The sequence below is a fragment of the Eucyclogobius newberryi genome, unplaced genomic scaffold (assembly GCF_026437365.1).
Source record: "Eucyclogobius newberryi isolate DKJ021-1_F unplaced genomic scaffold, fEucNew1.0.hap1 SCAF_8, whole genome shotgun sequence".
Lineage (NCBI taxonomy): Eukaryota > Metazoa > Chordata > Actinopteri > Gobiiformes > Gobiidae > Eucyclogobius > Eucyclogobius newberryi.
The window spans coordinates 17,426,259-17,447,934 of NW_027316500.1; the positions used below are offsets into that span (position 1 = coordinate 17,426,259).

Sequence of the window (21,676 nt, forward strand, 5' to 3'; positions counted from 1 at the left end):
TGATATTAGACCTCAAATGTCTGTGTGCATAATGTGCATTACACATGTGCGGCTTGAGTTTCAAATGTATAAGCACCAGCAGAGAAAATAATAAGATATGCTCTGTTTGTGAAACAAAAATGTCAATAAATAACACTTGTCTGTTTAGAAGAAAAACTTCTACCCTCTCCAAATGAAATACAGTGACAAATGATCAAGCTTTGAGGGCAATAAATCACATTTACAGTAATTTGGTCCATGTAATACCTACCATCAAAATATTAAGTTAATTGAATTGTTTTAAATCAATGTGTGAAATTATCTAGTAGAATGAATGAACTATAATCCAAAAGTTACACTCAAAAATGTTGAATCAATAAGAAAATCAATTGTTGTATCCATGTATAGTTGTACTTTTTTTTCTATGAGGAACTGATATTGAGTAATTAAAGTCTTGCAGTGTTGAAAAACATCCTGCGTATTCGGGATCATATTTCCCGATTCATCACATTAACCCTCAGGTAACCTTCTACATCCCGTTGGACTGGTCTCATCCTTAGATTTACCTCTTGCCATCGGCACCTTGATATTTAATTTGTATTATACTGAACTAATATTTCACTTCAGTAATCTTATCCAACGCTTGATTGATAAAACACAAAAACATATTTGTTTTAAAGCTCAAATATACAGTTTGGATCACATAAATAGTACTACATAAGTCTTTGTGAATACTGCACTGTGTACTGCTGAAATACTAACTTTGTGAGGGGTTTAGTGGTTAGAAATAAAGCGTCCATACCCTGGATGGTAACCCAGTTAACCGAGCACAACACAATACTGACAAAGGCCACACTGGAATGTGGAAATACAGGACTAGAATCACCTCCACCAGAGCGCCGCAGAGAGCGGAGCTTATGCAGGTTTAGGAGAGAAGTTAAAGCTCTTTATGGACCACCACTCAGATATCAAAGGATCTGTCTCTGCAATGACCTCTGACCTGATCAAAATCACTCAATAAGAAGTGATATTTAAGTGATATACATGACATGGGATGTTTTGAGGTGCAAAGCCTAAGTTAAAAAAGAAAAAAAAAGAAAACATTATAAGAGCGTATAGTTACATATTGATTAGATCTATATACTTCATATAATTAAACTGGAACAATTCCTTCTAAAACTACACTTGTGTTTTACTTGATTGGAGAAGATGGCAACCTTGATGGCAGAGATTGATATGGAAGTTAAAGTAACTAATATTTGTAATATAATTCATTTGTTTATATTTCCACACTACACTTTTTTACTAACAATTGAGCAGTTTCTGATTTTATTTTAGAAATAACACAACTCTATGAATTTGTCAAGCTTTGAAGTACCTTCTTTCAATATGTTGTTGTACTACTACATTCCTTGATCTCAACCCTTATTATTTTTGTCACCAGAGTTTACCACTGTTCTGGTCATTTGATGCCGTGCTCGAACTCTATAGAAAAATGTTCAGTAGTGTTCCATTTCTCAAGTGAAATAGTAGCCGTCTGATGATGATGCTCGTCTACCTCAATCTGCTCTCAGCCAGCTCTCTGGTGTTTCTTTTATACTGGTCTATAAAAAGACTGGAGCCTAATTATTCATTCAGAACACGCCCCTTCACCTGTAACTCTGCACTCCCTCTCGTGTTGAACTAAAGGGTGGATCCACCTGCTGCTCATTCAATGGAAAACAAGATTTGTATCAAAGACTATTTATTACCAAATAAATGTACACAAGGGATTGGGTCACAATATAAGATCTCTATTGTCATCATTACAGAAACATTCTTTGAATTATTTTACAGTATTTGGCATCAAAACCGGGATCACACAATGGCACAAGTCTCACTGAGGTCTGAGGAATCATCTTAACCACAAACTTACAAATATTGTGCAAGGGTTTGAAGCAGGTGTAAAACATGTGTTTGTAGCTGTCATTTAAGCTTTCTAAAGATATTGTGAATACAGTGTAATATTTTGGAAGTCAAACAAACTAAAGGTTTTGGATTGTAGAACATTAACGTTTACTTCTATACTGGCACAGTCTGGGCAAAGCAGAAGGGGGCAGAAAATAAATCTGTATCCCCTTTATTGTGAAATATAAAAGGTTCTGGAAACATCCCACTGTTTCTGTGTTCATTGTATACATTGGAGCTGGACATATTTCTTAGTTCATAGCCATTGTAGAAACCTTTATACGATTTTAGCACAGTTATGTCAAATATTTGTGGTATACATGAATGAGTTACTGCCGATACTCCCGCTGTTACCTGGCAACAGTGAGGAGGTCAAAGGTACACTCAGAGATATCAAAGGCCTGGTGCTCTTGGTCTGGGCTCAGGTAGACTTCAGCGCCCCCTAGAGGCTGGTTGTTTTGCTGGTTGCGTTTGAGTGAGTCCAGTGTGGTGTAGATGACTCGCGCTCTCTGCTCCTCTGTCGGGGGGTCGGCCCAGCGGAAGCTCGGCAACGCAGAGGTGTGGAGGAGGAAGTAGACCGATGACATGTAGACTCTGTAGAACTCCCGCTTCACATGGGACAGGTCTCGCTACAAACAAATATAACAACTCAACAAATGTGGTATATATCATCTTTAATGTCTCGACTCGTTAAACAGCGCACAAACCTTCTGTGATCTGCTCATGCCGGTGTCAACATCCATCCAGGCGCACTAGAGAATAAAGATAATCAAAATGTGTAACTGGAATTTAAAAAAAACTATAATGCTTGCTGTCTAATCAAAATCTAAGCTCTATTCCAAATGTGTTGTAGGTTTTTTCTTAGAGATAGTATAGATAGTTATACCATTATTTAAATATATTCTGATTTAGCATTTTGTGTTACCTTTAAAAACTGTCAAGAGCAAAACTGATGGACAACTTTAATTTCATACTTTGATTGTATCGTATTTACAGGTTTTACGCAGTGGATGCAATAATCAAATACTTCTGTACCCTGAGGGCGTCCAGCAGGTCAGGCTGATCCAAAAGCAGAGGAAAGGTGGCAAGAACGGGGCTGCATATCAGCTCTACAAAGTGCAACAGGAGGCACACTGTGGGTCTTGTGATTTCAAATGTAACGTGGTGTGTAGCTCCGGCCCATTACCTGCGCTCTGCATGGTGGGCCGGTCCATGAGCAGAGAGTCGGCCAGCAGCTGCCGGTGCAGAGCCAGGACGTGGACACAGCTCAGACAGTGCAGAAGAGTGTCTGGGAGCAGGCTGAGAGGAAACAGAGGGAGCAACTGTTACTGCCATCATCCGCAAACAGCAAAATATCCTGCCTTTATGGAGAAACCCGGCGGACCCATTTAAAACTTAGACTTTTACAAACAATTAGGTCATTTATTTCATATTTCAATCCTTTCTCAATTGTCAATGCACCTGGATGTGTTTAAAGGTGCAAGGTTCTAGTGGAGCTCTTTGAATGCTCTTTTTTTTAACAATAGACTCGTATTTTCAACACAAAATAATTGTTCTTTCTTAACCATGTGGTCTTACTACAAACAAGATATTTACTAGTTGTGATAAAGCTCAAGATCATTCTAAATCAGTTCAGAAACATTTTAGTATTGATGATATATATCAACATTTTCAACACCCTTCACCCGGTGGCGCCATCTATTCATCTCCATGGAGATAGATATGTTAATGTTGTACTGTGAATTATTATATATATTATAAGTAAGTAAATAATAAGTAATAATAAGTAAATAAGTAATAAGTAAAGCAATAGCATCTTCATGGAGAGAAGAAGAATCAAGTTTTAAAAATATGCATTGCAAGTAGGGCTGAAACGAGTTGATTAATTGCAACTAACCGGTTATTAAAATAATAATTTGAACAATCGTTATCTATAGTACACATAGACTAGTTGCAGCCCTAATCTAATCAAAAACATCTAAAAGAAACAATCTAGCCGCCCTTCCCTTAAAGTATGTCACGTTTCTCTCTCACCTGAGCTGTGTCCTGGTGCGGCTGTGGGCAGATTTCAGTTTGATAATGAGTTTGGGCTGCCGTCTGGACTGGAGCATCTGCTGGAAAACACTGGATGGGGCTAAAGCAGAGGACATTCTTTTGTTCCACGTATGAGGAAAATACAAGGAGATTGTTAAGAAGTGCTACAGTTGAGAGTCTCACATCCTCTGGTGGCTGAAGCTTCCACCGCCACATCCTTCTCGTACGGCGTCCCACCACAGACCGGCAACTCATAGGTTCTACACATCAAATATAACATTAGAATATTGATTGTAGCTTTTGTTGATTTCTAATCAAATAGGCATTCTATATCCAGTTTGTGTTCAAATATTACCTATTTGGAAGCAGGTTTCCACTATCATCTGTCAGCTTGAGAAAGGCCCAACCACAGCTTAGGTCTCCTCGTTCACCTGTCGACTAAAAGTGACATCCAGTTATGATGGGATTATTCACACAAGGGCAGCATGCATTGTATTTACTCATATTTCATACATTTACAAGTGTGTGTTTTCCTACATTTCTTATAAAAGTGACGCCCAGTTCAAAGAGGATGCCCAGATCTGGAGACGATGCGTTGCAACGTAGAAAACAATCTCCGTCAAGCAGAGTTGGTAAAACACCTGTCATCTAACACAAACATACACTATTCAACATCATTATTACACTAGTGAAACATTATGTTATGTGTTTAAAAGGACACAGAATGTTATACAGCGTATTCATTACTATACCCTCGGTGAGAAGGTCCACGTCTTGGGGCTCTTGGGGTTGTATGTCGCTCTGATTGTGTGGATGTTGCTTAACACCTGAAATACAGATGCCGTTAATAATAAAGCATCATTAAAAGACTTTAGATTAATACATTCACTGATACTAACGTGATCTCCGTTAAAGGCACAGAGGTGGATGTGTCTGCTGAGGACCTGGACTCCCACACCAGGCGTAGGAATCTGTTTACAGCTCCACAGAGTAAAACAAACACTCACTTTAACATGTCGAGGACGGACCTACGCACCAAATTTTAAAAAATAAAAATAAAGATCATTTGAATTAATAATTTCTTTTACTTTCTGGAATTAAATTGGCTACGTTTTTGTGCTGCACTCACTCTGCCGGATTCTGGGTCCAAGAACAGATCTTTAAAGGAGAGTTCTGATTGACTGAGTTCAGGCTGGATGTAATGGCTTCCTTTGTATTTTATGCCTGTCAAATAAACAAATACTTACTGTTATATTATGAATTTGAGTTTTTAAATCACTTAAACAAATGGTGTTCGGATCACCTTCTTCTGTGAGCAGTTTATTCAGAGTTGATGGTCTGAATCCTGAAGGTATGACACCCATGGCGGAGAGGACATCCGTCGCATCAATCTGGAACATTTTAAATATAATATGCGTATTTATTTGACAGAGTAGCAACAAAACCTAAATAAATACCTCAGTCAGGGCTTTCCTCACTGTAGACCAGTTGGAGTGGGGAGTGCTGTCAGTAAATGTAAAGTGTTAGAGGTTTAACTAAATTGTTATTGTTATTTCCAAGTAATTTGGGATTTAATCTGATGGAGTTGTAGTTGATTAAATGAAACCTTTCTCTGTTCGCTGCATCGTCATATTTTTCTTTATCTGATTTTTCTGGAATATCCTTATTTTCATCATCATCATCATCATCATCATCATCATCATCATCATCATCATCATCATCATCGTTGTCTTCATCACTCTCTTCTTCTTCACTCACACCAGAGCCAAACTGAAAATATAATGTGAATTGCGAGCATTCAGTTGCCTAGTGATTATATTTTATTAATATCATATTTGAAATGAGGAACTTACTTTTAAATAGGTTTTTGGAACTACGCCTTTACTTCCCCCAACACTTTGGGCAAGCCACCATCCATCAGCTGCTTTTCTAATAATGGTCAAAACCTCTCCTTTCTGTAGGCAAAAACAAAAGATTATAGTGAAAATGTGTAATTCGACCAACTTAAATGTGATCAATATTACTTTTACAACTACTTATTATGACTTTTACACCCCTTTGTTTGAATGAGTTGAATGTTCAATAGTGTTCAGGTTTATTATACTTCTTCAGAATGTTAACCTGTTTTTGCACATATTAAAATGAAATATACCAAAATACAGATATGACATGTAGATAAGCTAATAAAATTGATCTTATGTAAAATGTCATATTGAACATACTTATTTATATAGAAAACGTACAACTTTAATAAATAAAATGATTGTGTGCTGTGGACTGCAAACATTTACCTTCACAGACAGATCTCCTTCTTGTTCCCCGTTGAAGTCACTGAGAACGGTGTAAATGTTGAAGTCTGAGTGAGAGGAGCTCCTATCCTCAGTATCTTCTTCATCGTCATCATCATCATCCCTGACTCCATCACTGTCATCTGCTTCATCCTCCTCTTTCTCACTGTCTTCACTCGTTATATCACTGAACATAGATTTAGATTTAGATTAGGACAGCGATATTACCAACATGAAGCAGACCAGATGTGCACTCAGGGCTGACTCTGCAGTAGAGCTGGGTCCTGGTGGTGACAGCTCCAAAAGCAATGTCTCCAAATGCTTCAGAATGCTCTGCAGTTTTGTCAGCTCTTCCTGTTTCCTCTGATCATAGTTCCCGACAGGGGCGGGTTCATCAGCCTTCCATAACAAAAAGCAAATTGTCATTCGTCCAATTCTTGATTTTGATTTTATAAACCCACATAACACCAACCTTTGTCAATGCATTAAGTGCTTTTAGTGTCTTTTCCCCTTTGATCTGCAGTTCGTGGCACCTTTTTTAATAATTAAGGCAAAACTGTAAGTTAAAGTTACTGAAAAAAATAATGATGTAAATTGAAAATTACCTCTTTAATAGATCTGGGTTGGATCCACTCTTCTGCACATCTTTCACCAGAAAGTTAATCTACCAGCAAACAAAACGATGGCTAAGTACTATCTGTAACAATTGCACAATACACAACACTAAAAAACATCAGAATAGTCTGGTATATTCTGAATATTGTAAATATTAATGTTCAACACAAGAACACGACAAATAGGTGTTTAATTCAATGGAAGAAAACAAATGTAATGCTTTGTAATGTTAAAACGGTAGGAAGCACAACAAACCTCCTTTTGAACTATCTCCACGTCTTTGTGAATAAGCTGCAAAGGTCCCCTTCGTTTTGGTGCCATTTATTTATATGAAAAGCCCTGTCCATCTGCTAGCAGCTAAGCTAGCGGCCGGCTTCCACTGGTCGCTAAGCAACTGCATTGAGCTCTCTTCTTCTTCGGACGATGCTTTGACAATGCTGCCGCCTAGTGGACAAACAGCCACAACACCCGCACAGACATACAAGATGATGATTAAATACACGGTAGTGTCCACGTTATGGATCTCTTTAAAGATGCACAAACAATGACTGAATCCGAGACAATAAGGGTTTCATAGCTGAAAGTTACGCGTTGCGTAAGTGTCCCTCATAATGGCCAACAGGGGGCGCTGTACATTTGTTGTGAAATGTGCTGCCTTTCCGACCGCCTCGGAAAATATAATCTATCCACACTGTAAAGCAGTTAACTTTATATTTTAGTGCACCGTTGTTTGGTCTTGTCTGTAGAACTGATATATGTAGCAAACAATATACAATATAACATAATTTGAGTTATTTAGATAAAGATGACTCTGGTTGAATCTTGTATTTTTTTATATTTTTTAGTGCATGTAATATAACAGATCCATGAAGTAACTGGAACACGAACGCAACAGCTTTTACTATTCGGTATCATGGCTGCGCCCGTGGCGCTTATCCAAGGGGCCAGTAGAGGATTGGGGCTTGCTTTCTGCAAACACATCTTGAAAAATAAAACAACTGCGGTTGTAATTGCGACATGCAGGAATCCTGATGGAGCCGCAGAGTTACGGGAGCTCTCTGCCCAGAACACCGGGAGAGTCACGCTGCTCGGGCTGGATGTGAACCGGGAGGAGGACGTCCAAGGAGCCGAGCAGCTGGTGAAGAAGAACTTTGGGCGGCTGGACCTGCTCGTGAACTCCTCCGCCTTGCTTCACCCCTCAGGGAAAGGAGAGACCAGTCTGAGGGATGTTTCTGCACAGGTCATAACTTTATCACAATAAAAGCATGTCATGCACACGTTTGTTGTGTGGAGGGTCTTGATTTTGTATCTGTCTTGTCACAGGGCATCATATCCACATTGACCACAAACACAGTGGGTCCTCTGGTCATGGCTAAGTATTTTGCACCCCTTCTGCAGAAAGGTGAAGGTGCCTTTGGTCAACAGCCTGGGGATAAAGCTAAACAACACAGTGGTATCATTGTCAACATTACTGCAAAAGTCGGATCCATTGGTGACAACGGTGAGTAAAAATATCTGACAGGCCCGAACCCAGACCAAACTGACTGAGGGTCCAAGCCTAAAAGACATTACTCTTCCATAAAGTGCAATTATTTCACGTGCCTTAAATTGGGGTGAATTCTTTAGAATCAGGGCCTAATGTGCCCCTTTGCATCCCCATAGAACCGGGCTTGCCCCCAGGTTACTCTGGTATTTTGTATTAGTCAAGAGCAAAATATCGAGGCAGTTTCACCTAGATCAGTGTTATCTCACAGAACAGACAGCACGCTACAATATTAACAACTTCAGTATCCAGTGTTTGTCCTTAATATAAATACAGTTTTTTTCTAATTGTGTAGGTCTTGGTGGATGGTACAGTTATCGGATGTCAAAAGCAGCACTGAATATGGCAACTAGAAATCTGTCTATAGAACTGGGCCGTGGTAGGCCAAAGGTAAGTGAATTTTTATCAGTCCGTTAGTCTCCACAAGTCACCATAATAGTGATAACTTTTTTCTTCAGGTGCTGTGTGTGTCTTTACACCCTGGAACACTAAACACAGATCTGTCCAGGCCTTATCACAAGAATGTACAAAAGGACAAGTTGTTCAGCACTGAGCACTCCGTCCACTGCCTAATGCACATCATTGACAGACTGAATATCAGCATGACTGGCAAAGCCTACAACTGGGATGGGACTGAGTTACCCTGGTAGCACACATCAAGAAAATATCTGCTCACCTTTGCCTTCACTTCATATGTAAATGTGTCAATTCATTTTAGCTGTACTAAATCAATAAAGAACTAAAGAAGATACTTTGTATTGGGAAAAATGATGTTTGTTGGATCTTTTTGTTTTATAATGAGACCCATGTCAGCCTTCTTGACCCAGGCCCACAAAATGATGTTTACAACCCTGCTCAGAATCTTTGGACCTAAATAAGGACCTTGGTGATTAATTTCAGCTTCCAGTTTATAGGTGACATTTTGTTTACTTTTGCTTCTTGCCCTCTGTCCGGGAGAAAGACGGCATCACATTGTAGAATATGAGATCTGATGCTCATGTTTAGGTAATAATTTAGGAAATAATTTGGGTGAGTGTGAGGACAATAACAGACAGAGCCCTCCTGTGCCTGTGAAGCCATGAAAATTTGCCTTCAAGAAATAACATCTGCGTATAAGATGCTTTAAAATTAGTTTGGGAAAGGATCAAGCCTCAAGTACACTGAGCATTAACTAATGGACAGCCTTGATGTAGCTTTGTTTACCACAAGATGGCAGTGTTTATAGGTCTGCCCAAAAAAAATCTTATTTCCCCCATTTTAACCTTCACATTTTACCTCTATAGTCAACATGACAAAGTGTAGCTTGCATTCATCTTGGGGGCTCATGTTTTTGTTAAGCCTATTGTGTGCGTATATATGTGACGTCAAAGCTAATATTTGAGCAGAGGATCCGTCATTTAATGACATAAGACAACAGAAGATGCAGGCTGGACTATAATAGAATAGATCCATGGCTGGACTCTGTTGGGTGTTTTAAGTGAATTTACTTGTTTGCCAATAAACCAGACGAGGAGGTGATCGGGTTCAGCCGTCAGTGTGTGGGAGCTGGTGACGTAGGAGTCGCCCCACACAGCAGCAGCGCGCGCGCCGGGTGCAGCGCGGCGCTCGTGCTCAGCTCAATGTTGGGAAATGACCGAGAGTGACCTCAGAGCGAACGCGGTGTTGTAGCCGCTGTTTGTACACACGCTCATTGTTAAAGCTGTGTGTGTGCGCGAGGGTTTAGGACGAGTCTTGTTTTCTCTGTGAAGACAAGAGCTTAGGTCCGTCACTGTGCGTACTTACGAGTGTGTTACCTCGGCTAACATTAGCGGGCTAAGCTAAGACAGCGCACTGTCTGAGGGACGGGAGCCTGGTTTCTGATCGCGGCGACGAGGCTTTTCCTTTTTTTTCTGCAGATGCTATGCTAAGCTACCCCGGCTAGGCTAGCAGCTGTCATGGATAAAGCCAAGTCAATGATGGACAAGAAGGGGGCGTCGGGGCCCTTTCATCTGGCTAATGGACAGAGCCAGAGGGGTTTTCAGAGTCCCTCAGTTGTGTCCGCAAATGGAGCCTGCAGCAGCAGCAGCAGCGGACACAGCCACAGCAGCACTAACGGAGAGAACCTGCACCCGCTGCACCACGGAGACGAGCCGGACTGCACCGGCTCCCCGGCCAAGAGGTCCAGACTCCGGCGGAGGACCGAGTCTGTGCGGCGGAACAGACCGCGTGAGTGGCACAGTTTTATTCACCTATAAATGTGTTGTTACAATATTCAGATTTTTTTCACAGTCATTCTATGTTATTATTTTACCGTGCGTTATTGCCCCATGTGTTTGTATTTCTTGCATACATATGTTTGCTTGAGTCCATTCACGTGCAGAATAGGAGAAGAACTGCGGGCTGTGTCCATGGAACGAGGCTTAAACGGGTCGTCTCATTTCTCTCCTCCAGACCGTGGTCGTCAGGGAGACCCCCGTTTGTTGTGTGGGGCTGTGGTTGCAGCTGGTCAGAGCTGTGATTGGTGGAAACGCGGTGGTGAAACAGCTCCTGATAAGTGGGCTTGGCTTGACTTGACCAATCAGCGCGCGTCCTCTGTATCCATGAGACAGGCCACGCCCCCTTAATTACTGGCATGGTGTGATTCCGCCTGATGTGACAGAGCCTGGTGGAAACAAGCACTTTGTGCAAAGAATGACTTAGACTGTGTATGTTTGGCTGTGTTGAGCCATGAAAGAGTAGACGGATTGTCAAGGCTGCACTCTCTGCAAGACTTTACTAGTTTTGACTCCACTTGTTTGCCATTACTGCGTCCAACAATGAAGCTTTATAGCGATAAGAAACCAGGTAAGTGTAGTGTGGTTTATGCTCTTTAGATCTTGGTTAAAATCAACAAGAAGATCTCTCTAAATGATTACTGTTGCAGTGTTGTGATTCTGAACAGAAAGGCATTGCATGACTTCAAGTTTTGTTGTCCGTTGTCAATGTAGTATGCTGTAGTGTAGTTATGTTTTAGTGAACGTGACACTTCCTCAATGTTCCTTTGTCAGGCAAAATTGTTTTTGTTCTGTGTATCTTTGCTTTGCTTTGGTTACTCAAAAGTCTGTACGCATTTCCATTTTCTTGAAAGCGGAGACATTTGCTAGTACTACAAGTACAAATGGGAACAATCAACCACAAATGCACCACCTTAATTTCTAGAGTTTTTACTTGGACACATTGAATAGGATGCCCTGCCCTGCCGGCCTCAGAGTCACATACCACAAAGCAACACTGGTACAGTTTGAAATATCCCCCAATTGTTTTTGAGCAGCAGCCAGCTGATAAACCAGAATAACCTTCTGAGATTCACATTGACCAATCCTTTAATGATACTGCTGATTACCACTACTACAGTTAACCAATGTAGTCCCACAGTACAGCTGGACACAATGGGAATAAACTAGTCAAACTGTGATCTGATCATGTTATTGAGATTAGATCACAGGGGTGAGCAATATTGACAAATATGAGCATCTCAATATTACTTAATGTATTATCTCAAGATCAATATTTTGATATTTTAACAATGCATCAGGAATGTGCTAATTGTTAATATCTTGGTTGAGCTTTGTGGGCCATAACATGAACCACAATAGTATTAATTATATATTTAATCATATAATTTAGTAGTTCTCTAAAGCATCAATTGTGAAATGTTGTGTTTGCATTTTTCAAGATATCTCCCTCTTTATCAGGTTTTCATATCATGATTCACTGCTTTTCTGTTTGACACACTTTAACTCACATTAGGTAATCGATATACTGCACACAATATTCTACTTCTCTATTGAATTATTTAAGAACCAAATGCAGTATTATAATGGTATTTCTCTGTTAAAACTCTACCTGCACAACTTCATTTTAAATGCACAAATCTGAATCATCAAAACACAGAATATGTCGACTGATTTGCATTTGCATAAAGAAGTTAAAACATTATTCAGCGATAGACCGATTGAACAGATATAGTATCACAATATGTCAATATTTTAGAACATCCCAAGTCACACCAACAGTGTCGTGAGCAAACAAGTCCTTTTAGTAAACTTTTTAAGACTTATGAGCTTTTTGTGTTATGAATCAGGATATGTATTGTATTGTGAGTAGGGATGCCGCAATATCAAATTTTAGGGTTGCGATTATCGTGAGGAGAATTATCATGATTAACCTTGATTAACAGCAAAAACGGACGAACCATTTATCTTGTCTTTTTTATGTTTAGACTTATGTTTAAACTAAAATAACAATTAAACTACCTACTGTTTAATACAGCAGATCATTTAAAAAAATATAATATAATGGCCACAAATGGATTAAATAACATAAATGTAAGCTTATTGGCCCGTCATTGTAGCTCTTTTAAGCGTTATATCAGTTATTCGTGAGATGAGCTCCATGGTAACAGTCATGGCTCAGCGGCCGCTTTGCGCTCCAGCACTGTCAGCGGTGCAGTCTCTCTGCACCGTGTAAACACATGAAGCAGCAGCATAACTACTCGCACTGACTGTAGCTTGACTCGCACTAGTGTGGACCTCCGTGTGTAACACACCAGAGAGACACACACCGGAGAGACACACACCGGAGAGACACACACCGGAGAGACACACACCGGAGAGACACACACCGGAGAGACACACACCGGAGAGACACACACCAGACAGACACACTCCAGAGAGACACACACACACACCAGAGACACACTCCAGAGAGACACACACACACACACACCAGAGTCACACTCCAGAGAGACACACACACACCAGAGACACACTCCAGAAAGACACACACACACCAGAGACACACTCCAGAGAGACACACACCAGAGACACACTCCAGAAAGAGAGACACACACCAGAGACACATTCCAGAAAGACACACACACACCAGACACACCGGAGAGACACACACACACACCAGACACACCGGAGAGACACACTCCGGAGAGACACACTCCGGAGAGACACACTCCGGAGAGACACACTCCGGAGAGACACACTCCGGAGAGACACACACACCAGACACACCGGAGAGACGCACACACCGGAGAGACACACACACCAGACACACCGGAGAGACACACACACACCAGACACACACACACCAGGCACACCGGAGAGACACACTCCGGAGAGACACACTCCGGAGAGACACACTCCGGAGAGACACACTCCGGAGAGACGCACTCCGGAGAGACGCACACACACACACACACACACACACACACACCAGAGAGACACACACACACACACACCAGAGAGACACACACACACACACACCAGAGAGACACACACACACACACACCAGAGAGACACACACACACACACACACACACCAGAGAGACACACACACACACACACACACCAGAGAGACACACACACACACACACACACACCAGAGACACACACACACACACTAGAGACACACACACACACACACACCAGAGAGACACACACACATACACCAGAGAGACACACACACACACACCAGAGAGAGACACACACACACACACACACACCAGAGAGAGACACACACACACACACACACCAGAGACACACACACACACACACACACACACACCAGAGAGAGACACACACACACACACACACACACCAGAGAGAGACACACACACACACACACACACACACCAGAGAGAGACACACACACACACACACACCAGAGAGAGACACACACACACACACACACCAGAGAGACACACACACACACACACACACACCAGAGAGACACACACACACACACACACCAGAGAGACACACACACACACACACACACCAGAGAGACACACACACACACACACACACACACACCAGAGAGACACACACACACACACCAGAGAGAGACACACACACACACACACCAGAGAGACACACACACACACCAGAGAGAGAGACACACACACACACACACACACACACACACCAGAGAGACACACACACACACACACACACCAGAGAGACACACACACACACACACACCAGAGAGAGAGAGAGACACACACACACACACACACCAGAGAGAGAGACACACACACACACACACACCAGAGAGAGAGAGACACACACACACACACACACACACCAGAGAGAGAGAGACACACACACACACACACACACACCAGAGAGAGAGAGACACACACACACACACACACACACACCAGAGAGAGAGAGACACACACACACACACACACACACCAGAGAGAGAGAGACACACACACACACACACACACACTCAGAGGCGGGAGATACTAATTGTTAAAAAGTTAAATTGATACTGGCCACACAGCAGCCATGGATGGAGAAATTCAATATCCGTGTACTTTGATTGACACTAAACTCCTCGTTCTCTTGGGATTGAAGTAAAATATTCACCTCCGTCCATGGCTGCTGAATAGTTGTCAAACGTGTTCTTCTGAGCTCTTTGATCGAACAGAGTTAACATTCAGTCAACTCGTAAAACTTGGGTAAACATACTTGTCTTGGATCAAGTGATATATTTTGGCTGGCACACAGTTCTCGTTTGAATCCCCTCGCAGCGCCACACAAATCTTGTAATTGGAGTATCCACTTCCCTAACACATTAAAAGAGAGATGGGAGAACTATCACAGATGACATTTAGCCTGTTTTGAAAAAATCTTGTTTATCCAGTCTTACACACACACGCACACGCACGCGCACACACACATCTTGACATCCCTAATTGTGAGGTACTTTGCAATAAACAGCCCTAATTCACTGTAGTACAATAGTACATTTTGCATTAACACATCCATTATAATTAAATGCGGACATTTGTCAAGGTGTGCAGAAAAGTCACAGCCGTCATCGAGACTTGGATGCAGCAGAGTTGTCAAAAGTATCAAAAATCAGATACTAATCAATATTAAAACTAGTATTAACTATGTAGATACTCATTTGAGCAAGTATCGATACATAAAAATCACATAAACAGGACAAACTGGGACCCTTCCTGGACAGTTTTAGAAGGATTCTTGATATTTCTCAATGTCAGGGTTTAATTAAGAAATACAATTGACTCTATTGTCTTGACCTAAAAAGAGGTGGTGGTATAAAAATGTTTGTTTGTTTTATTTTCAAGTATCAAGTATATTCGGTGACGGTGCGTGTTGGTGAGTGAGGCTCTGATGTTTCCCTGGTATCACAGTTCAAGAGCTGAGTCCAGAACATTTGTTTAGTGTTTTAAGCAGCTGCACACTGTGAAGTTTTGGTGTTAGAACAGATCACTGTGTTTTAAAAATGATGCTCTAAAATGTCAAATGTCTATTTTATGTCATTAGATTAATTATTAAATTAACTGTTTATGAAACGTACAGGTCAGTGACGTATTACAATTTTAAAAATCACAGAAAATGTAGGGTGATATGTAGATATAGACTTTCCAGCATATAGAACTGTATATTTAGTATATGTCCCTTGTAAAGTTTGTTTTTACCTTATGATAGTCGCATATAGTACCGGTAAATTGTCAAATAAATATACATACAGACATTTTTAGTTAAATACCTGGATTTTACCTAAAACAAATATACATATCAAATGACACATTTTGTGTTACAGAATTACATTTTCATCACCATTTCATTGTAATTTGTCCTGTAATTTATCCTTCAATGACAAATACAGGAATGAACATTCATACTAAGCATTCTTTTCATTTAATTTTTAGATATATATATTGTTTGCCAAACATTGTGCTTCCAAATGACTCCCAAAAGACAGGCAGAATCAAAGTGTGCTATTTACTGGAACATGACTAAGACTAAATGTGTGTATGATTTACGTGGATGTCATAGTGTGACGTCACAGTTCATCCGCTTCAAAGGATTGTTCTGGTAGTGAATGCAGCAAATGCCACACAGTCTTTGTGCTTGTGTTCAATTGTAACTAGACAAGGTGAGGCCAGATAGTATTGCTTACATTCACCAACAGAATCACCCTTTGGATAATGGTGTTTTAATTCCGATTGTGCCCTGGGAGGGACAGTGGTCACAGACAGGCTATTGTTCGCATGACAACATACGTAACACGATATTCTCGTACAAAAAGATCTTGATTTTAGAAGGAAAGAAGCAATACCAAAGACCTACTTGCAAAACGTACACAAATCAGTGAGCCAGTAGTCGTTAAGAAGGGACTTTGAAAGGTTGAACTGTAAACCAAATCTAAAGCGGTGATAGGTGACCACACAGAAGGTCGGGTCACTGCAGAGCAACGCACAGGATGTACAGTATGTCAGTACTGTGCTCTGTTAAAAGTGCAATTCACAATCGAAAAAATACAACTTATTTTAATGTTGTCTCTGGAAAATAGTTTGTATTCATCAACAAACGTATTGTGTTTCCCGGTGACCCAACATGAAAGAAGTGCCTGTAATCTGAGTGGACTTTGCCTCAAAAAGCCGACAGAACCACTCTACTGTTATTAGTGCTCAGACTACTTTGGAATGAGGCGCTTTACTTGACTGCCCTGCCCTCTATTTTTGAAGTCAAATATCACTAAAGGAACCGTGGCAAGTTTTGAAATGTCTACATCATTTATGTTTGAATAAGAGATTAGACTTTGCCTCCATGAAACTCATCGCAGCACTAACGTCGAAAAGCAGATGTTCAGCACCTATATAAAAAAAAAAGACGAAAAAAAGAAGTTTGCAGCTGATTTGTAAATTGTAAAAATGTGCTTGCCTCGAACTTCTCTCTGGTGAGTTTTCTACAATTGCATTTGTCAGAACGAGCGCATGTTTTCAGCAGCACAAGGTCGACATTGTGACCTTGTGAGATGTGCTGCGACGTCTCAATTTCCCCTTGTTTCAAATTATCCACGTAGCTGCTTCTACATTAAGGCTCCCGGGTAAAGAACTAGCAACTCCTTAAGACAATAAAGATAAGAAAGGAACAACAACACGAGAACATAAATGAGAATCAAAGGTGGCTGCAATAGCTTTATGAAGATCATCAGGCAAAATCATGGCGTTGGGTAAGAAGCAAAAGATAAGCAAGGAAAGACAAAAAAAAAACGGTCATGGGTGGGGTTTCAGTTACCGTGGAAACTATTTTAATTTGTATTTTTTTTAGTTTTTGTTTGGGCAAGGTAAGGCTATATTTGACGTTGACTTTGCGCTGTGTTTCCTCAGCGTTCCCGTGGTTCGGCATGGACATCGGTGGAACTCTGGTGAAGCTGGTGTACTTCGAGCCCGTCGACATCAGCGCCGAGGAAGAGCAGGAGGAAGTGGAGAACCTCAAGTCCATCCGCCGCTACCTCACCTCCAACGTGGCCTACGGTTGGTGCCCCCAACGACACGCACATATTTTTTTCCATCGTCCGTGACATGAAACCTAGCCTCGGTCTCGTTTGCTCGCAAAGGTAAAACCGGAGTCCGGGACGTGCACTTGGAGCTGAGGAACCTGAGCATGTGCGGCCGGACGGGGAACCTGCACTTCATCCGCTTCCCGACGCAGGCCATGCACCGCTTCATCCAGATGGGCAGCGACAAGAACTTCTCCAGCCTGCACACCACGCTCTGCGCCACGGGGGGCGGAGCCTACAAGTTCGAGAACGACTTCCGAACGGTGAGTCTCCGCGTTCAACCGCGAGCGAGCCAAGCTGTGCCCCGCCCAGGATGAGACGTAGTTTGAATACTCGGCTCTTTATACGAGCTCAGGACTCACTTTGTAGCTCACTTGTAGCTCTGCTGCGGTTTCAGTTCAGTCTCACCGATTTGTACAAATGATATTCAGCACAAAGTATTCTCAGACGATCTGGTGTGTAAGACAAATGTAAAAATGTAATCTCTCTCGCTCTCGCTCTCGCTCTCTCGCTCTCTCGCTCTCTCTCTCTCTCTCTCTCCTGCAGCACTGACGTCGGCCTTTCCCTCACCTTCTCGCTCTCATCACACGTTGCATGAGAGCGGGCCAAAGCGCTCCCTCAGCTGGGCGACACAGATCATGCTGCACTTTGGCTTGTTGTAAAAGTGGAAGCAGAGGTGACAGATGCAGGACTGTGCGGGTAAACACCCACTAGAGTGCTCTGAGATGTTTTGAGAGCGCCGGTGTGAAGGGGCTTTGAAAGCAGAGACGTGTGCTGTGCCAGAAAATAGTCCGACACAACGTTTTCACACACGGCCTGTCCAAAGCGCTTCTTTCATGCAATGTAACTATTATAGTCCCAGTCTAGAGTGCTTCATTCTTTCTCGCCGCACTTTTCCTTATTTTTTCACACTTGCTCCTGTTTTTTGTTCAAGTTGTTGCTAAAAAAACAATGCCATTCTTTTGTCAAAATGGTTTATATTCTGTTCTAATTACCGGTAGTCTAAAAGTTAACCGTTTCTTAATTCCTCTATAAGGGCTTTTTCAATTAGTCCGCTGGTCCAAAAATGTTATTAGTTGCCTCATTTTGTTGGTACAGCTGCAGAACTGAGAAGGCAGAGTTTTCAGCCTTTTTACATACAAATCTAGTCTACTTGTACTTTATACTGAATCTGAGTCTTTACCAGTGCCACATTTTTGCTCATAACCTTTCTCTCTCTCTCTCACACACATATAGATGGCTGACCTAGAGTTGCTGAAGCTGGACGAGCTTGACTGCCTGATCCGTGGTCTTCTGTATGTGGACCACGTGGGCTTTAACGGTCACCCCGAGGCCTACTACTTTCAGAACCCCTCGGACACTCAGAACTGTGTGAAGAGGCCCTGCACTTTGGACAACCCGTTCCCCATGCTGCTGGTCAACATCGGCTCAGGCGTGTCCATCCTGGCCGTGTACTCTCAGGACAACTACAAACGCGTCACTGGTACAAGGTCCGCACGCTCACCTCAAATACACGATCAAATGTCCTGTTACACAAGTGCCTATGACAGGTCGCATCACTCTTTTTACTAAAACACACTTAAGAAGTTGATAGTTTAAAGGGTCCAAAAATGTGTTTGTTGTGTGTAAATTGTCCTAGAGGTTTCGATGCAGCTCCAGTGTGACATAATCCATGTGTTTTACACCTCTGCTCTGTTCCCTCATTTTCAACACATTTTTTAACTTAACTTCACAAACTGCTACTTGATTGGTGCAAAACTATCATTTATGTTTACAAGTGTTTTCCCATCAAATTAAGCCAAAATTTGATCATACAAACCTGTCATACACACTTTATTTATTATTATAATTATTTATTTAATTTATTAAGATCTGCATAATATTACCCCTGATTATGCGCAACTCGATGCCTTTTTGTTTAAAGGGGTACTGGAAAAGCCCAGTTAGTGCTAGTGAAATAGACCAGCTTCTACAGCCATTATGTTATACAACCCAAAGACATCATGATGTATTTATATATTTTTTGTTCATGCAAAGACCTCATTTGCATTTTGTATTACAATAAGGCACTTGTGTACACTGTAGTAGGCCTTTTGTGTAGACGTTTGTGCGTGGTTCTTTCCATCATGACAATGTGAACGACTATAATGAAGACAAGGATATTTTTAGCTGTGGAAAGGAAACTACAAAGCACTTCTAAACCTGTTTTCCTGCCTTTTATAAATATTCATTTGTAGCAGTGATGGCTCCCTGGGTGTGTAGACTATTTGAAGTGAGAAACCAGGGTTGCAATGATGACTTTTCTTCTCGTGCAGTCTTGGAGGTGGCACTTTTCTGGGACTCTGCTGCTTGCTCACTGGTTGTGAAACGTTTGAAGAAGCACTGGAAATGGCCAGCAAAGGGGATTCCACTAATGTCGACAAACTGGTCAAAGATATTTATGGAGGAGACTATGAGCGCTTTGGCCTGCAGGGCTCAGCTGTGGCATCCAGGTTAGCACAAGCATCACTTACAGACAAAGATATTCATTTAAAGCTTACTTTAAATAGTATTGCATTCATTTATTATTCTATTTAACTGCTCTGAATTTCCCCTCAGGGATAAATAAAGTTATATTGAATGATTTTATAGTTTTATTGGCTGATCACATTTTTAAAAGAATCTACAAAAACGACATCATAAACCTCATTTGTATGCACTGAAAACAACAGTCTTTCTAATCAGAATGGTCATAACAGCAGTCCAGTCCAGTGTCCTGTGGTCAAAGGTTGATCTATAAATCTGAACAGGTCGGCCTTTAGCATCATCAACTCAATATGATCTGCCAAAACATGTTTTTTATAATTTCTCCAATGGACTGACAATGTTTATTGTCAGTCCAGGATGTCCGTGACATTTACCGTATGACAGGTTTTTTATTTTTTTTTATTTTAACTGTTGTTTTCTTCTATGCAACACATGTTTTGAACATGATGTCCGTAGTATGATTTCTTTGTATGATTTGTAAATCTTCTTTCCTAGTTTTGGCCACATGATGTGCAAAGAGAAGCGGGACAGCATCAGTAAAGAGGACCTGGCCCGGGCCACACTGGTCACCATAACTAATAACATAGGATCCATCGCTCGCATGTGTGCCGTCAATGAGGTAAACACAGAGCTGTGATGCAAGCTGCCCCTGCTCCTGCTCCTGCACATATGAACTGAATGTGACACAACAGGTTATTTCACTTTGTGACTTTCTGTGTTCTGTGGGCTTCTTTACAGTGTTGCCTTGTGACATAACAATCAAGCAGCATTGTACAGGGCTATCACAGCACATGGACAGGCGACTGTGTGCGACTGCTACTGCCTGCAGTAATGTGTTAAGAAATACATTTTATTCTTCTAAATACCAAACTTGCAAAATGTCTTGAAAATAAAAGACAAGCATATATTTAGGACAGGGACTTTATTTGAACTAAAACTTTGACACTGTTTGAAATTGCTCAATACAACAGTGTGTACAGCGTGCAGATAACCTTCTGTTCTCTTTGACATTTTCTATAAACGTTTAACAACCATGAGATCAGAAGATCACACTCTGGCCTGGCTCTAATCTAAAATTAGGCAGTAGAGACTGGCAGTAGAAAAGACCAATTTATATATGAAAACAAGCTGTTACTGCTCCCATCCTGTTTCTGGTGCCACCTTGTGGTTGGGAAGTAAAAAAACAGGCAGACGCTTGTTTTTAAAGGAGACATTCTGCAAGTGATGGTTTCCTCATCATTAACGGTCTCAAAGGTGTATTTTTAGTGCTAGTTATAGTAATATGTATTCTCTTGCATTTGAGATGCCATTGCTCTGAAAATGTCTGTTTTCCTCTACCCCCACCCACACCTACTGCTCTGTACTGGACTAAAAGCTCTCATACATG

At 41.4% G+C, this 21,676-nt stretch overlaps 3 protein-coding genes across 5 annotated transcripts in view; 2 read left to right on the top strand and 1 right to left on the bottom strand.

Moving 5' to 3' along the window:
* Positions 1 to 1,764: 1,764 nt before the first annotated feature.
* Positions 1,765 to 7,364, bottom strand: nphp1 (nephronophthisis 1). Of its 2 annotated transcripts, XM_072436635.1 has the most exons (20): positions 7,119 to 7,364; positions 6,854 to 6,912; positions 6,721 to 6,781; positions 6,514 to 6,647; positions 6,252 to 6,435; positions 5,814 to 5,915; positions 5,567 to 5,730; positions 5,418 to 5,463; positions 5,264 to 5,351; positions 5,090 to 5,184; positions 4,860 to 4,988; positions 4,713 to 4,787; positions 4,498 to 4,608; positions 4,316 to 4,398; positions 4,144 to 4,220; positions 3,961 to 4,060; positions 3,113 to 3,225; positions 2,962 to 3,035; positions 2,634 to 2,678; positions 1,766 to 2,555 (listed from the first exon to the last, which is right to left on the bottom strand). In XM_072436635.1, the coding sequence occupies exons 1-20, from the start codon at positions 7,182 to 7,184 to the stop codon at positions 2,277 to 2,279; spliced, it is 2,085 nt and encodes a 694-aa protein (XP_072292736.1). In that variant the 5' UTR covers positions 7,185 to 7,364; the 3' UTR covers positions 1,766 to 2,276. The 2 variants fall into 2 exon arrangements, with proteins under 2 accessions (XP_072292737.1, XP_072292736.1); XM_072436636.1 differs by lacking the exons at positions 6,514 to 6,647; positions 6,721 to 6,781 and having other exon boundaries at positions 1,765 to 2,555.
* A 397-nt stretch (positions 7,365 to 7,761) lies between these two features.
* On the top strand, positions 7,762 to 9,150 carry LOC140351003 (C-signal). Its single transcript, XM_072436637.1, has 4 exons — positions 7,762 to 8,103; positions 8,187 to 8,364; positions 8,702 to 8,796; positions 8,865 to 9,150. The coding sequence occupies exons 1-4, from the start codon at positions 7,777 to 7,779 to the stop codon at positions 9,054 to 9,056; spliced, it is 792 nt and encodes a 263-aa protein (XP_072292738.1). The 5' UTR covers positions 7,762 to 7,776; the 3' UTR covers positions 9,057 to 9,150.
* An 859-nt stretch (positions 9,151 to 10,009) lies between these two features.
* pank1a (pantothenate kinase 1a) overlaps positions 10,010 to 21,676 on the top strand; it is a 13,123-nt gene continuing 1,456 nt past the window's right edge. The window contains exons 1-6 of one of the 2 annotated variants that reach the window (XM_072436808.1): positions 10,010 to 10,611; positions 17,591 to 17,737; positions 17,821 to 18,026; positions 19,000 to 19,253; positions 20,079 to 20,255; positions 20,785 to 20,908. In XM_072436808.1, the coding sequence (XP_072292909.1) occupies positions 10,341 to 10,611; positions 17,591 to 17,737; positions 17,821 to 18,026; positions 19,000 to 19,253; positions 20,079 to 20,255; positions 20,785 to 20,908 (1,179 nt within the window). In that variant the 5' untranslated portion in view covers positions 10,010 to 10,340. Of the gene's footprint in view, positions 10,612 to 11,018; positions 11,230 to 17,590; positions 17,738 to 17,820; positions 18,027 to 18,999; positions 19,254 to 20,078; positions 20,256 to 20,784; positions 20,909 to 21,676 lie in introns of those variants that run through there. The other variant, XM_072436809.1, reaches the window with a different exon arrangement.

Bases quoted from the DNA above. Each gene is read 5' to 3' on its own strand.
- nphp1 (XM_072436635.1), bottom strand. From the start codon at position 7,184: ATGGCACCAAAACGAAGGGGACCTTTGCAGCTTATTCACAAAGACGTG. The intron at 5,464-5,566 runs GTTTCATTTAAT...ATTTACTGACAG, and splicing joins GATGCAGCGAACAGAGAAAG to CACTCCCCACTCCAACTGGT. The intron at 5,185-5,263 runs GTGATCCGAACA...TTTATTTGACAG, and splicing joins TAAACTGCTCACAGAAGAAG to GCATAAAATACAAAGGAAGC.
- LOC140351003 (XM_072436637.1), top strand. From the start codon at position 7,777: ATGGCTGCGCCCGTGGCGCTTATCCAAGGGGCCAGTAGAGGATTGGGG. The intron at 8,104-8,186 runs GTCATAACTTTA...GTCTTGTCACAG, and splicing joins TGAGGGATGTTTCTGCACAG to GGCATCATATCCACATTGAC. The intron at 8,365-8,701 runs GTGAGTAAAAAT...CTAATTGTGTAG, and splicing joins CGGATCCATTGGTGACAACG to GTCTTGGTGGATGGTACAGT.